At 49.8% G+C, this 14,286-nt stretch overlaps 3 protein-coding genes across 7 annotated transcripts in view; 2 read left to right on the top strand and 1 right to left on the bottom strand.

Annotated features, from left to right (window-relative positions):
- The window catches only part of CAPZB (capping actin protein of muscle Z-line subunit beta), a 52,307-nt gene extending 48,513 nt beyond the window's left edge, over positions 1-3,794 (top strand). Inside the window, exons 8-10 of one of the 3 annotated variants that reach the window (XM_085242576.1) lie at positions 360-436; positions 1,662-1,774; positions 3,548-3,794. In XM_085242576.1, the coding sequence (XP_085098702.1) occupies positions 360-436; positions 1,662-1,764 (180 nt within the window). In that variant the 3' untranslated portion in view covers positions 1,765-1,774; positions 3,548-3,794. Of the gene's footprint in view, positions 1-359; positions 437-1,661; positions 1,787-3,547 lie in introns of all 3 variants that reach the window. The other 2 variants (XM_085242578.1, XM_085242579.1) reach the window with 2 other exon arrangements.
- Positions 3,795-6,247: 2,453 nt separating this feature from the next.
- On the bottom strand, positions 6,248-10,279 carry SLC66A1 (solute carrier family 66 member 1). Of its 3 annotated transcripts, none has more exons than XR_014887917.1 (8): positions 9,954-10,279; positions 9,654-9,861; positions 8,451-8,580; positions 8,278-8,365; positions 7,643-7,797; positions 7,473-7,565; positions 6,956-7,154; positions 6,248-6,745 (listed from the first exon to the last, which is right to left on the bottom strand). XR_014887917.1 is itself a non-coding variant. In XM_003212295.4 (8 exons), exons 2-8 carry the CDS (start codon positions 9,821-9,823, stop codon positions 6,656-6,658), a joined length of 912 nt encoding a protein of 303 aa, XP_003212343.1. In that variant the 5' UTR covers positions 9,824-9,861; positions 9,954-10,278; the 3' UTR covers positions 6,248-6,655. The 3 variants fall into 3 exon arrangements, 2 of the variants coding, with proteins under 2 accessions (XP_003212343.1, XP_085098701.1); XM_003212295.4 differs by having other exon boundaries at positions 6,956-7,141; positions 9,954-10,278; XM_085242575.1 differs by lacking the exon at positions 9,954-10,279 and having other exon boundaries at positions 6,956-7,141; positions 9,654-9,878.
- Positions 10,280-10,335: 56 nt separating this feature from the next.
- Positions 10,336-14,273, top strand: AKR7A2 (aldo-keto reductase family 7 member A2). The gene is made up of 7 exons (XM_019622377.2): positions 10,336-10,573; positions 11,320-11,507; positions 11,988-12,092; positions 12,766-12,862; positions 13,053-13,152; positions 13,560-13,689; positions 13,776-14,273. The coding sequence occupies exons 1-7, from the start codon at positions 10,354-10,356 to the stop codon at positions 13,935-13,937; spliced, it is 1,002 nt and encodes a 333-aa protein (XP_019477922.2). The 5' UTR covers positions 10,336-10,353; the 3' UTR covers positions 13,938-14,273.
- The last annotated feature ends 13 nt before the right edge of the window (positions 14,274-14,286 follow it).

Below are 14,286 nucleotides of genomic sequence, written 5' to 3'. Positions count from 1 at the left end.
TGGTCCCATGTGCTCAGCACAGTGAGACTGAAGGCTTGGGGTTGGGTGCTAGGAAATCACCGTGTAAAATTGAGGTGAAATGCACTTTTTTTTTGCTGATATATGCAGGGGAAAAAAAAAAAAAAAGATAGGTGGACAGAAACTGCCCTCTTGTGGCTGAGAGCAGCCGTCTCGTGGAGCAGCATTTAGGGGTGGGCAGGGACAGAGCTAAATCTTTTAAACTTGGGTGAGACCGGAGAGATGGGGCCATACTGCCGAATGTCGAGGTGAATGTGTGAGTTGCACAAAGGAGTGTAAGTGCCACTGTCCTGGAGGCAACTGAACGGCCTAAAGACTGGTCTCATACTTTTCTTTTCTAGGACATGGAAAACAAAATCAGAAGTACACTGAATGAGATTTATTTTGGAAAAACAAAGGACATCGTGAATGGGCTGAGGTAAGGAGCCCTCCAGCTGATCATCTGCTTCCTTGCCATTCCCCATCATGCCTGTGGCCCTGTTTCCCCAGCAGTCATCTGCTTTCTTTTGCTGGCACTGCCCTTTCCTACACAAAGCCTTTCCACGTTGAATTACTCACCTCACTGTGCTTTGGAAAAATTATTATGTGTGGAGTTTGGGGAACATTTCTATTTTGTAACTGCAGCAATGTGAAGCAAGGTTTAAATCCTTTACTCCCTCACCAGGAAGAAAATAGCTCAATTAGCAGTGCTTGTTCTTCAGAATTATTGTTAATTGGGAGCTTTATTCTGCATAGTTCTGAAAATAGTACTTTAATTCTGACTTCTCTTTTCAGCTTTCTTAAAAACAGTTGGTCCCAAAGTTAAGTAATGACATTAAATGGCTTGTGATATTTAGGCTTTGTTTTAAATTCTGTCTGTGCCTTCCTGCAGGGGAAGCTACTCTGCTTTTCAACCCCTTCTCCTGTCTGGTGAGGCATTTTGTATAGAAATCCCAAGCTGGTAGTTCTCATGCTTGTAGAGAAAAGTGTAGAAATGTGATGCCAAATCTTTTTACTTTAACCTGCACATAGAGCTCCGCTGCACGGTGGGGAATGCAGAATATCCAGGTGATGCACAGATGTATGCTGCTCTTCTCTCCTGTTCTGAAATAAGGAAAAAAATCAATAACCTCTTCTTCAGATGATAGAATAATGGAGCTGAATATTTGTGCTGCCTTCTTCACAGCATGGCCAGAGGGAGTTGACAGCATCATGACAAAGCAGCTTTTCTGTTTTGTTTTTTTTTTTTCTTCACTTTTTTTCCAAATTCCATCTTTCTTACCAAGCTTCTATTTCCATTTGCAGTGTGCAGGGCTTTAGCCAGGAAGCATGTATTAGCATTAGAAGGAAATATACCCTTTTTTCCTTGTAAACATGGCCTTCACATTTTGTAACTGAACGTTTCCTGTGTCTCCCCATTGCTCAGTTTGTGTCACGTTACCTTGTGCAGCACTGAGATGATCTGCTCAGAACTGCTCACACGCAGAGCATCCGGCTGTGCCTTTTCCTCTTGCCTTTTTCTTGTTTCTTCCAACTTATGATTTTACATTTTTTCTCCCTAAGTGTATTTCCAGTGGGTTCCAGAATACCAGCTGTGTTACCTGATTTCTTCTGACTGTTCTTTTCCCTGTTTACTTCCCTCGTTTCTAAACTGCTCTCTGTAGATCTATTGATGCAATCCCCGACAACCAAAAGTATAAGCAGTTGCAGAGAGAACTTTCTCAAGTGTTGACCCAGCGCCAGATCTACATCCAGCCTGATAACTAAACCAATCCAGGTACCCTGCCAGGTGTGACAACCAGCACTAAACCAGGACTCACCCAGCCAAGACCTCTGCATGATAACTGAGGGCAGAACTAACCCCTAACTCCTGCAGACTGACCAACGACATCTGATCCATCTTTCACCCAAGGGTTATTCTTAATACAGCCAACTAAATGGTGTGGTTTTATTCGAGATGTTACTCTTCCCCATTTGAAATGTCACGCTCTGAAATGGGGCAGGCCTTACCACTTTGCACTGTAGCTTGGGAGCAAGAAAGGAGCACATGGTCATTTACCCAGAGTGCTGTTAGCTTGGACTTACTGCCTCCATGAGCCCTGGGACTCTGTCCCTTGAGCACCATTAGTTTTTACAGCTGTGGTACTCCGCTCCAGTGAAGAGATTCCTTGTCATCTTCAAGTCCTCCTTGCAGAAAGGAATAACATTTTGAAAGTGTGGGCAAGAAAACACCTCTGTCTGTGGCACTTCTGAGTCAGTTTCCCTTACATGCACATCCCGTAGTGCTTGGTGTATCTTCAGTTTCCCTGGAGCTTGAAAATCCAGTCTTCCTCAAGCTCTGCTGAGTGCTCTGCACAGCCTCCAATGGGATTTGTTCATATGCTCTCATTTGCTCTGGAGCTCTGAATGTCCAGGACACACAGCAGTGACTAACCCTGAGCCAGTTTAACCTTCCACTCCAACTGGTAATGAATTACAGATGTTGTCTTCAACACATTCAGCTGACGAAGGGGAAAATGCACTGTTTGTTGATAATGGCTGAGAACCACTTCTTTAGCCTGTGACAAATGCAAATATAAAATGTATATATTTTCATGAAGGCAGTGGAAGTCTCCAGAGACAAGAGAATGGAAATAACTGTTAGAAAAATGTTAGGAAAATAACTGAGACACAGAGCAGCCTTGTTTACAGGAGGTGGCATCCAGGCAAAATGAGGTAGCTTGGAGCACAGAGGAGGGTGTGAAATATGGCTTACGTGGGTATAAATCCTCCCAAACTGCATCCTCACTGCTTCTGTGCTAGCAGAAAGGCCTGGTAGCTGTCATTCCATGGATGATCATGTTTAAAAGTTTGTTCTCTTGAAACTGAAAGTTGCAGCATCAGAAAGTGAGGTGCCTCTGCAGTTCTCTTCCAGAGCAGTGAGCCCAGATGGCTGGAAGGTGCAGCTCTTTGTACCCAAACTGGTAGCAAAAAGGAACCCCTGCAGTAATCTTGCCGACTTGATTCACTAATTACTGTAGGCAAGGTATAAGCTGGGAAAACAAATTCAAGAACAAACTCTGAGTGCTTTTCCCATTGGTGAATTTGCCAGGAGAGGTTTTGACGTGGCTGCTTTATCCTGGGTGAACAGTCTGCAGAAAGGAGCTCCCAGAGCTGGGATTTCACCTCTGTTGGCAGAGGCTGGACTTCTCCACTTTCCTGTTGTGGTCCTTTTAGAGTGAGAACACTAACACCTTTTGCTGGTGGTGTACTGGGGTTTTTCCAACCTGTAACATAAAACAGTGGACTCTCCCTCCAGCAGCTGGAGGTGGGGTGCAACTGCTGGGAGCATCTCTTGGTGCAGCCCTTGCTATAGGCTTAACTTCTCTCTGACATAAGCACTGAAGTGTTCACTCTGCCTTCTGTTTTCTGTATTAAAACAGGCAAGCTGAGTTTTATTTTCTCTAAGCTGGGTTGAGGTGCTTCTGCTATTGCTCCCGTGCCAGAAGAGCTGCTACAAACCCTCATCCAAGAGCATTGCCTCTGACTTGTGTCTCCTTCTTCCCCACAGGTCTGTGCAGACTTTTGCAGACAAATCAAAACAAGAAGCTCTTAAAAATGACCTGGTGGAGGCTTTGAAGAGAAAGCAGCAAAGTTAAAGTACTCTTCATGCTAACAAGACATGCCATGCACTCGTTAGATTCCTTTCTTAGAAAACTCATCCCCCCGACCTTTTCTGTTACGTCACGTCACAATTTGCATTCAATACTATTCATGCAACGCCATCTTCTCCCCATGAATAAAGCTGTACAAACTTTTTCAGTCTCTGAGGCCTACTTTGCACCACATTTTACTATTGAGACCTTAGGCTATGTTTCTGTAGAAGTCCATGTATTTTTTTTCCTCTTCCACCCTCCCCCATTTATACGCATACACACGGATCATTGTTTGTCTTTTCCTCCCCCATCCCCCTCCTGCCTTTTGTTACATTGGTGTAAAAAATGTAAAACAAAAAAAATTTATTAAATACTGTGGTGTGTGAAAGAGGAAGAACTGGAAAAAAAAAAGAAAAAAAAGAAAAAAAAAGAAAAAAATCTATTCCACGTGTGTTTGGTGGGGGTTGGGCACAGGGGATGGCTGCTGGGAGGGAGGGAAGAGAGGTTGTTCCTTGGTGTTGTACTATACTGACTAAACCAGATTTGCAAGGAGACATTGATTAGGAGACCTGCTGAACGTTCTGCTCTTCTATAGCCTGGTTCCAAGGCGCTTTTCTGTCAATTTTTATGGAATGCAAAAGGGTTTTTTTTTTTTGTTTCGTTTTGTTTTGATTTGATTTTTTTTTTTTTTTGTAAAGCTTAAATTGAATCTACATCTGATACTTGAGCCTCCATACTTAAAAAAAAAAAAAAAAAAGAAAAAAAAAAGAAAAAAAAAGACTTAAAAAAAAATGAAAATAAAAACAAATCCCAGGAAGCAGTGTGTGCACTTGGTGTCGTCCTTCTTTCTCTCCTTCCTGCTGTGTTACCTGGGGTTGGTTCTGTGGATCCTTCTGGATGCGATCGCTTTATTGGTAGATGCGTGCTTGGGAGCACCAGACCCAGCTGTAATGCAAACAGCTGCTGTGTTACGTGGCTTTAAAAACTTCAAAAGCCGAAATGTGTTTGTTCTGAGCAGGATTGATGTCCTGCTGCTGTGCACGGGGAGCACTGGGTTGCCCTGCTGCGTTGGCACCCAGCAAACATCGAGCTGATGCACTGAGAGCAGGATGAGGGTGCTTTGTTGGGGGGACCGGTTTGTTGCAGCACTTGTGCAGGCAGAGGAGGAAGGGGTTTTTGGGGCCACAGGTGCTTGGTGGGTTCAGGTGAGGTGGTTCTTTCTGATTGATGCTCTTTAAAAAGCTGCTCCCCTGCTTGCTGTGTGTGGTTTGTGAGCTTTGTTCCGTGTTTTGTGAAGTTGGAGATAAGCTCATGGGAACTCCTGAAGCTTAAGAGCAGCGTGTGAGCTGGGTGGGGGAGAGGCCAGCACTCTGCTCCTGAGTCCAATTGCAGTGCACATCTGTGTGTGCTTGTTTTTGGAGCTTCTTTACCTCCTCCAAAGCCATCTGCCTGCACTCGAGCCAAACATGAAACTGAGCCCCCGTGGGCTTAACAGACTTGTGGCATACAGGCTCCCTGTGGCACCCGTGCAGGGATGTGTCCCTTTCATTGAACAGTTTGAGAGGGCTGAGATGCAGCTGCAGCCATTCATTCCTTTCTGGGCTCACAGCAGCATCACCTAACAGCGTGGATACCTGCAGCTTCTGCTGGCCTAAGCCTGCTGCTGAGTTTTGTTTGGATTTTGGGACAAGTTGGTTTATATCTGTGCCTTTTCCATTTCAATGTGACACCCAAACTCTTTGCAAAATGGGAAACAGCACACTCGTTTGGGAACAGGGCTGCATCACAGCCTCAGAGGGACCAGAACCTCAGCAGGACCCTCACCGGGCTGCTTTGCATCGTGTGCTTCCACCCACTGCCAGATGCAGAGCTGGGTGCCCCAGGACTTGTGCTTTGGTTACACTGTGTGAATAACTTTATTTTTTTTATCTCCTTAGGTAGAGGTTCTTCTTCCAGCTTTAAGAAAATCTTTGCTAACCCATGCTTGGCCATTGCCCAACCAGGAGAGCAGCTGGAGGGCGGCAAGAGGAAAGCGAGCCCTGCTGGGGAAACTGCCGTGGAACAGAGGAGAAAAACTCAACCAATCTGTTCAGGAAGGTCGAGGAGTCTGGAAACAAAGGGGTGAGCTCCAACCACGGGCTGCTGTGGTTTTAATTAACTGCTGTTGCAGTGGTGTCAAGCAGTCCCACGTAGCATCCAGGCTCTGTGCCTTCCTTGGGAGGGCAGGGCAGGGCGAGCGGCGTGGTGGTAGGAAAGCTGGAGAGTGAAAAAAGGGGAAGAAAAAGACGAGCTAATGGAAAGCGTAGGAAAGTTCCCGTTTTTGGGACAAGCTGTGCTGGTTTCCTTTCAGCCCTGCTGTAACACCGTGTTGGCAATGCCAAGAAGGCTGCATTCAGTGCCTGTTGGTTCCCAGCACTGAGTTCCTTGCTCCTGGAGTCTGGGAGTGCTGAACCTCCTCCCTGCACGCTCCTGTCTCACATCAGGACAACAGACCAGCTTCCCCAAATCCCATATGAACAAAACAGGGGTGAGAGATGAAGAGTCGAAGCATTTCATGGACATGAGAACAATTAAGAAGCAGGAACTGACACACGAACCAACAGAACGCAAAGGCATGTGGGGCAATGTTTTATGGAAGTCTGAGCCATACCAATAACGTGAAACACTTTGGGAGCCCTGCACCTTCCTTTCCTTGTTCCAAGGGGTTCCAGTCGCTGCCCTGTCTTCCAAAAGTCCAGAGGCAGCAACACAAGAACCACACGGTGCCGGTGCTTGTGATGGGTTGGCCACCCCACACCCTCTGCAGGGCTCAGCACAGGGAAAGGCGACCTCCTGAGGTATCTGATTGCTTTCTTATTGATCCACCGCTGGTATCAGAGGGGCTCGAGGTCTCACAGCAGCAACGTGTGCCACCAGGCCAGGCAGAACGTCTCAGCAGCACGAATCCATCTCTGGCCTGCATCTCCCTCTCCCCAGCACCACGCAGAGAAGAGGACAGGACCAGGAGTGCTGGGGTCACTCTGTCAGCTGTCACCATGCTCAGCAAGCAGTGCTTCTCGCTCCTCACCGGCACTGGGCTGTCCTGTGCGATAGGCGAGGAACTGGAACGAGATCTGAGGAGGCTTTAAGGATCTTTGCAAGGTGAGGATCAGCCCAACAAGCCCGCAGAGGCCGTTTGCACCGTGAGAACAATGAGCTGAACGCAGCTATAAGCAAAGCATTCAGCTCTTGCAACACCGCGTTAGTCACAAGCATGGGATGCAGGAAGTCACAGCCCCAAACCATCACCACCCTGAAGGAAAGCATGGAAGAGGAAAGGATACGATGACATCCAGGGAGAGGACACCCAGGCTGCCGATGAGCCAGGGCAGGTGATGCAGGATGTAGTCACCTTCGCTCTGCCCTGGCTCCGGGTTCTTCAGCAGCACACTGGTGCCATACAGCAGGTTCCCCAGCATCACCAGGGCAAAGAGCAGGAAGGAGACACCGGCCGTGGATTTCCTCCGGTACTGGAAGGAGAGGCTGTGTTACATGGAAATAAGCTCTGAAATCTACTTATCCATTTGGTGTTAATCATCCTGCCATGGGAAAAGAGAAAATGGGAACCGACGCAGTGCTGAGTGCCTTTTGGTTCCCTTTTTGCTTGCAGATGTGGAAAAAAAACGAAAGCTCCACGCTGACAATATTGTTAAGTCGGAGGGGAAGGAAAACGAATCAGGCTTCAGAGCATGCTGTGACACAGTGAGAAATAGGGGAGCTGCATCCAGCAAGCAAAGAGGAAGGAAGAAACTCACTGCCCTGTTCAGACCAAGACTTTGCGTGTCTCCTGCCCTCACTTACGTTGGTGTAGATCTGGGGGAGCCGGGAGCAGAGGTACAGCACGGAGGAGATGGAGCCGATGGTGAAGCCAACGATCTCAGTCTTGCTGATGGGCTGTGGACAAGGTCAGCCCTAAGCAAGGCCTCATGGCCACCCACACTGGGACACCCCCAGCCACCCCCATGTCCCACCTCAGGGCCAGGCCCCTCCAGGCCCAAGGAGAGCAGAGATCTCCCTCTGAAGGCTGCAGGACTGAGGGCTGGGCCTGCGTCGTGGCTCAGCACCGTGAGGGTCGTGGCTGTTCCCAGCAGGGAGAAGAGGCATGCGGCGTTGATGGGAGCTGTGGCTGTGGGGAGACAAGTGGGGGATGCTTGAGGCGGGCTGCTCCTTCTGCAGGGCTGGGCCTGGTGCTGGGAGCAAGTCTGAGCCCTCTTATCTCCATCTGCGGCGTTGGGATCCAGCAGTGGGGCATGTGTGTTTTTATCTCAGTGATAAGAGCCATTTGTAACTTAGTGGGGAGGAAACCAATCACTCCTATCTCAACAGTTTCTGTGGTTTAGGGTTAAAATCACTCCAAGCTTTTTGCTAACTGTTCTGCCACGCTGCCCCAGCCCTGCAGCCCACCCAGCTAAGGGACGGGGTAAGAGGGGCTCTGTTTTCGTCACAGAATGGCTTAGGTTGGAGGGGATCTCAAAGATCACCCAGTTCCAACCCCCAACCTGGCCTTGAACACCACCAGGGATGGGGCACCCCACACCTTGGGGGGGTCTCCAGGGTCCCCTGGCCCCACTTATGTCCCCACAGATGGGCATTAGCCAAAGCTCACCTCCTGCACCCCAGTTCTTGGCTTTGTAGTAACCGTACAGGGAAAGCATCGCCAGGTCTGCCAGCACATAGTACACAGCGGTGTACACCTGCAGAACAAGGATGGGAGCTCTGAGCACACACAGATCCCAGCCTTGGGGACAGGGGAGCGATGCAGGGCAGAGCTGGGGGTACCTGCAGGGGCAGCTGGTTTGCCAGGAAGGAGCCGATGAGGTTCAGGAGGTCTCCACCGAGCCAGCCCAGCAGGAAGTAGATGGAGAGCGCCCGGTCCATGATGCCTGTCTTGCAGGCTTGGTAGAACTGCCTGCAGGAAGGACACAAAGCATCAGCTCCAACCTGTTTCATACCCCCTGAGGACCTCCTGGGGTTTTTCTCTTGCTCCCAGCACTCAAACGTGAGGCCTGACTGAGAGTGGGGGCAAAAAGCTGGAGCAAGATTGAAATGAGAACTCTAGAATGGCTTGGGTTGGAAGGGTTAGGTTAGAAGGGACCTTAGGGACCATAGAACCATAGGATGGTTGGGTTGGGAAGGAGATTAAAGATAATGTAGAAATATAGGATGGTTGAGTTGGGAGAGAGCTTAAAGATAATGTACAAGTATAGGATGGTGGGTTGGGAGGGTCCTTAAAGATCATATAGAACCATAGATGGTTGGGTTGGAAGGGACCTCGGAAATAATATAGAAGTATAGGATAGTTGGGTTGGAAGGGTCCTTAAAGATCATATAGAACCATAGATGGTTGTGTTGGAAGAGTCCTTAAAGATCATATAGAACCATAGATGGTTGTGTTGGAAGGGTTCTTAAAGATCATATAGGACCATAGATGGTTGTGTTGGAAGGGACCTTAAAGATCATATAGAACCATAGATGGTTGTGTTGGAAGGGTCCTTAAAGATCATATAGAACCACAGATGGTTGTGTTGGAAGGGTCCTTAAAGATCATATAGAACCATAGATGGTTGTGTTGGAAGGGACCTTAAAGATCATATAGAACCATAGATGGTTGTGTTGGAAGGGACCTTAAAGATCATATAGAACCATAGATGGTTGTGTTGGAAGGGACCTTAAAGATCATATAGAACCATAGATGGTTGTGTTGGAAGGGACCTTAAAGATCATATAGAACCATAGATGGTTGTGTTGGAAGGGACCTTAAAGATCATATAGAACCATAGATGGTTGTGTTGGAAGGGTCCTTAAAGATCACACACCCACACGTTGGCTTTGGCTGGAAGCCGCCTCCATTTCCTCCACATTCAGCACATCCAGACCACCAGAACTCCCTCCCACGACCCGTCCCTTGTCCTCCACGTCCCTCCAACCCAACCCAACCCAACCCAGCCCAACCCAGACCCAAACCCAAAGCACGGCACTCACGGCAGCGCAGCAGCAGCGAAGCAGCCGATGGAGATCAGCCCCAGCAGCGCGCTGCCCACATCGCGCCCGTCCCGCGCGCACTCGCCCAGCAGCCGCAGCACCCAGACGGCGCCGTCGGGGCAGTCGGAGCCGTTGCCGGGTGGGGGCGATGCCCAGAGCCCCTCCGCCATGGGGACACGGGAAATACGGGGAGAAAAGGAGGTAACGCCTGGAAGAACATTTATACTGACGGTCACGGAGTGACCCAACCCAGATGCGGCTGGTTGTAATGAAGCCCAAACCGCCCCATCACCCCCTTACCTCGCTCCCTGCTTTTTGTTTGTTTTTTTTAAGGGGAAAAAGTTACTTTTTGAGAAATCTGCTGCTTTCCAGAAGTTGGGCTGTTGTTTGTTGTTGTTGTTGTTGCTGTTTGTCTTTTTTTTTCTTTCTGGAAGTTCCGCTCCCCCCAAAAGCGCGCTGATTCCTTACAAACCTCCCGCTTTCGGGGCCAGACAGCGGCGTTCCGCCGAACTTCGGCTGTTTTTCCCAAATCTGCCCGTTTTCGCAATGAGATCCTAAGAGCCGGCGGGGCCGCACTGCGCACGCGCGCTCACACAGCGCCCGCCCCCCCCCCCCCTCCCGTCGCGAAGTGGGCGGGGCCTGACCTCCCCGCGCGCATGTACAGTGTGGGCACAGCAAGCTCCTCCCTCCTGCCCCGCGCATGCGTAGTGGCGGCGGCAAGATGGCGGCGGGCGGAGCGCGGCCGGGAATCGTGCTGGGCGCGATGGAGATGGGGCGGCGCGCGGGCCCTGAGGCGAGCTCCGCCATGTTGCGCGCCTTCCTGAGGCGCGGACACCGCCTGCTCGACACCGCCCATATGTACGCGGGCGGGGAGTCCGAGCGCATCCTTGGCACGCTGCTGGCCGGCGGGGAGCAGTCGGGTATGGGGCGCGTTGTGAGGAGAAAAGCGCGGTCTGTGGCGTTATGTGGGGGGAGGGGTCTCCCTCCGGCCCCGAGGAGAAGGGAGTCCCTGATTGCTGAGGTAAAAGGGACTCGTTTTGAAGGGTTAGTCTTTGGTTCCTGAGGAGAAGGGCTTTCTTTGCTGGACTGAGGTGTTTGTGAGGTAAAGAGGCCGTGGTTTGTATGGTAGAGCCCTGATCCATCAGGAGAGAGGTCTGTCCCGTAAAGCTGGCATCTTCCTGAGGAGAAGGGCTCCGTTTCCAGGGCAGTCTTCCTGAGGAATAGGGCCCACTCTGCTCAGCTGACGCATTTCTGAGAAAATCAGACCTTGGTTTGTAGAACTCCTGGTCCATGAGGAGAAGAGTCCTTCCATTATGCTGGCGTATTTCTGAGGAAAAGGGGCCTTGGATTTTAGGGCAGATCCCGAGGCCTCAAGAAGAAGGGTCTCCTCTGTTATCCTGAGGTATTTCTGAGAAAAAGAGAGGCTGGTTTGCATGCAGAACCCCAGTCCCTGAGGAGAAGGACCTGCCTCTGCAGGCTGATATATTTCTGAGAAAAACGGCCTTTGATTTTTGGGACAGACCCCCACCCCAAGGAATAGGGTCCCTCTGATGATGTGTTTCCAGAAAGAAAATGCTTTGAAAGCACCCTGAGCACACTGTGCCCCATTCCCATCCAAGGTTGGGAACATCATTAAACATTGCTCATTCCTCCTTCCCCTTTGCAGTGGAAGTGGCCACCAAGGCCAACCCCTGGGAAGGGAAGACTCTGAAGCCAGAGAGTGTGCGGTCACAGCTGAACACGTCCCTGGAGAGGCTGCAGAGGACGAGCGTTGAACTCTTCTATCTCCATGCCCCCGACCACGGGACCCCAGTGGAGGAGACGCTGCGTGCCTGCAATGAGCTGCACAAGGAGGTAATGCAGAGCTGGGGCTGCTTCTTGTTTCCCTCCTGACACTTTTTCGGTGCTTGCTATGCTCCTGTGCAGTGCAGGGTGTGCGTGGTGTTCAGGGGAAGGAGCCCAGGTGACCAGGGGAATGCCAAGAGCTGCAGCACTGCTGCATGTTCACGTGGTGCCCTTTGCTCTCAGGAGCATTGGAAAATGTTAGAACTGATGAACTTTGCTTTCTGCTGTGTTAACTGAGCCAGTTAATGTTATTCTCATAATGGGCAGGGAAGAATTCATCAACTGCATTAGTCTGAGAATTGAAACTAAAAGGTGTGAATTCAAAACATAAGCGTTATATTTTTGTCAGGTGTTACGTTGCAGTGGGGATCAACAGAGAACTCTGGGCTAAATTTCAGTGGTGTCCCCTTCACCATACACATTTTGCATTTCATAGGTATAAATACTGTTTTAAAAGCTGGATCTGAACGCTTTTTTATTCCTCTGCAGGGAAAGTTTAAAGAACTCGGCCTGTCGAACTACGCAGCGTGGGAGGTGGCAGAAATCTGCACCATCTGCAAGTGCAACAACTGGCTGATGCCAACTGTGTACCAGGTGAGGTATGTGGGAACCCTGTGCTCTGTGTTACAAACACAGGGGAGCTGCTGCAGTTAGCCCAGGGAGTCCTTTTAGGACATGGATGATTAGAAAGCTGGGTGAGATCACTTCCCAGAAAGAGCTGAGTGTGTGCTTCGTGCTTGAGTCAGTGACTCGTGATGGGGAACTGAAGTAATTATTGCATTGTTTGCAGTCCTTTAGAAAGTCTGTTCCTAGGGAGTTAATCATGTTGTCTGACCTGAATCCACCCTTCTGGGTAAGAGAACTCAGGGAAGGGTGGGGAAGAGGCTGTCCCAGCTTCTTTAAAGCACCGTTGATCAGGCATCCCTCCACTATTAAAGGGAATCGTATTTCTGAGGAGGAATTTTGCTGCTGCAGTTGTTTGTCTTGTTGAAACGCTGAATTATTTTGCCAGGCTGTGCATTTGCTGCAAGGGCAGATCCCAAAATGCTAGGTTTTGTTTATGACCAGCCATTAAAATGAGAGGAAGAGTAGGATGAAGCATAGAAATGCATAACTCTACCCGTTAACTGCACTGCTGGCAAGCAGGCTTGGGGTCACTGCTGGATGACATCCAGGTACCACCTGATAAACAGATGCAGGTCGTGGTTTAGCAGCCAGGATTTGTGCTGGGAGGTCTGTGGCCATCCTGTGCTTTGTCTTTGTGCAGGGCATGTACAACGCAACCACCCGCCAGGTAGAGCTGGAGCTGTTCCCTTGTCTGAGACACTACGGGCTGCGGTTCTACGCCTACAATCCGCTGGCTGGTATGGGGAGGTGTGATGGGAGGGATGTGGCTGTGGGTAACCAAAAGTAGGTGTGTGGCCACGGGGTTTGTAAAGGTGTCACCTGGATTGGAGATGCCTGGCTGGGTGTGGAGGCTTGGAGACCAGGCCATGTCTTGTAGGGCGGTGTAAGAGCTGGTGCATTGCTAAACATGCTGCTGACACTTTGCAGGAGGGCTGCTGACTGGAAAGTACAAGTATGAGGACAAAGACACACGCCAGCCCACTGGAAGATTTTTTGGGAATGACTGGGCTCAAGCCTACAGGGACAGGTGTGTCCTGTGCTGATGAACAGGGAGCTGGGGCTGCATTTAAGCAAAACCACCCAAATCCTAACGATCAGCTGGGAGGGAGCAGAATGAACCCAAGCTCACTTTGTGATTCTGCAGGCTCGTGTCCTTTCTCACTGGCTGCAGGGCAGCCTTCATGCTGCTGCCACCCAGGGTTGGGGATACTGAGCACCTCGCTTCCTCCTTTCAGAGGCAGTTGGGCTGTGCCTTGTGACTGAGCTTTGCAGAGCAGTTTTTAGGGCCAGCTTCCCCCTGCTTGGATCCCAGAAGCCTGGGGGCTACAAATAGCTGTGCAAAGCTTTTCAAAGGCCTTTCACACTTGCTTGGAATATGGATTTATGATTCTCGAGGGCAGCGATATTGATTTATTTATTTTTTCCTTCTTGCAGGTACTGGAAGAAGCACAACTTTGAAGGAATTGAACTAGTAGAAAAAGCTCTGAAAGATGCTTATGGTTCCAATGCACCAAGCCTGACCTCAGCCGCATTGCGTTGGTTGTACCACCACTCCAAGCTACAGGTCAGAGTTCAACAACATTCAGAGTTTGGCTTGGGAGGCAAGCTTGGGTTATTTTGGGATGAACGATTCCCCTTCTGGCTTCACAGGGTTCTCTTGGAGACGCAGTGATCATTGGGATGTCCAACATGGAGCAGTTGGAGCAGAATCTGAACTACAGCGAGGAGGGCCCACTGCTTCCACCTGTAGTGGAGGCGTTTGACAAAGCCTGGAAGCTGACTGCACACGACTGCCCCAACTACTTCCGCTAGAGACTGAGAGGGAAGTGCAGGCAGCTGAGCAGTACGGAGCATAAATGTGAGGTACTCACCCACACTGCCCTCTGGGTGGCAGGCTGTGATTTGTCTCGTTAATGAAGCTTTGTAGGATCGGCCATTCCTGTGCCTACACTACCCCTGTCAGCACTACAGGTGTGGGGCCATGCCTTACACTTTCTCCCCTCGGGGACCCTTACCCAGTACATGCTGTGATTAAAAATGCACTTAATCAAGGGAAGTGGAGCACATAACTGAGTGAAGGTTTTAGTTCTGCTTTCAGTTAATAACGAATCTTGAGTGCGGATGAGAATAAACCATTTTTCTAATGCAGTCACTGTCTCTC

The sequence above is a fragment of the Meleagris gallopavo genome, chromosome 23 (assembly GCF_905368555.1).
Source record: "Meleagris gallopavo chromosome 23, MGAL_WU_HG_1.1, whole genome shotgun sequence".
In the NCBI taxonomy this organism is placed as follows: domain Eukaryota; kingdom Metazoa; phylum Chordata; class Aves; order Galliformes; family Phasianidae; genus Meleagris; species Meleagris gallopavo.
The sequence above is the reverse complement of the archived record's forward strand: the minus strand, read 5'-3'. Positions and strand labels throughout refer to the sequence as shown.

Bases quoted from the DNA above. Each gene is read 5' to 3' on its own strand.
- AKR7A2 (XM_019622377.2), top strand. From the start codon at position 10,354: ATGCGTAGTGGCGGCGGCAAGATGGCGGCGGGCGGAGCGCGGCCGGGA. The intron at 11,508-11,987 runs GTAATGCAGAGC...ATTCCTCTGCAG, and splicing joins GCAATGAGCTGCACAAGGAG to GGAAAGTTTAAAGAACTCGG. The intron at 13,153-13,559 runs GTGTGTCCTGTG...TCCTTCTTGCAG, and splicing joins GCTCAAGCCTACAGGGACAG to GTACTGGAAGAAGCACAACT.
- SLC66A1 (XM_003212295.4), bottom strand. From the start codon at position 9,823: ATGGCGGAGGGGCTCTGGGCATCGCCCCCACCCGGCAACGGCTCCGAC. The intron at 7,566-7,642 runs GTGGGACATGGG...CCTTGTCCACAG, and splicing joins TGGAGGGGCCTGGCCCTGAG to CCCATCAGCAAGACTGAGAT. The intron at 7,142-7,472 runs GTAAGTGAGGGC...CTCTCCTTCCAG, and splicing joins TCCCCCAGATCTACACCAAC to TACCGGAGGAAATCCACGGC.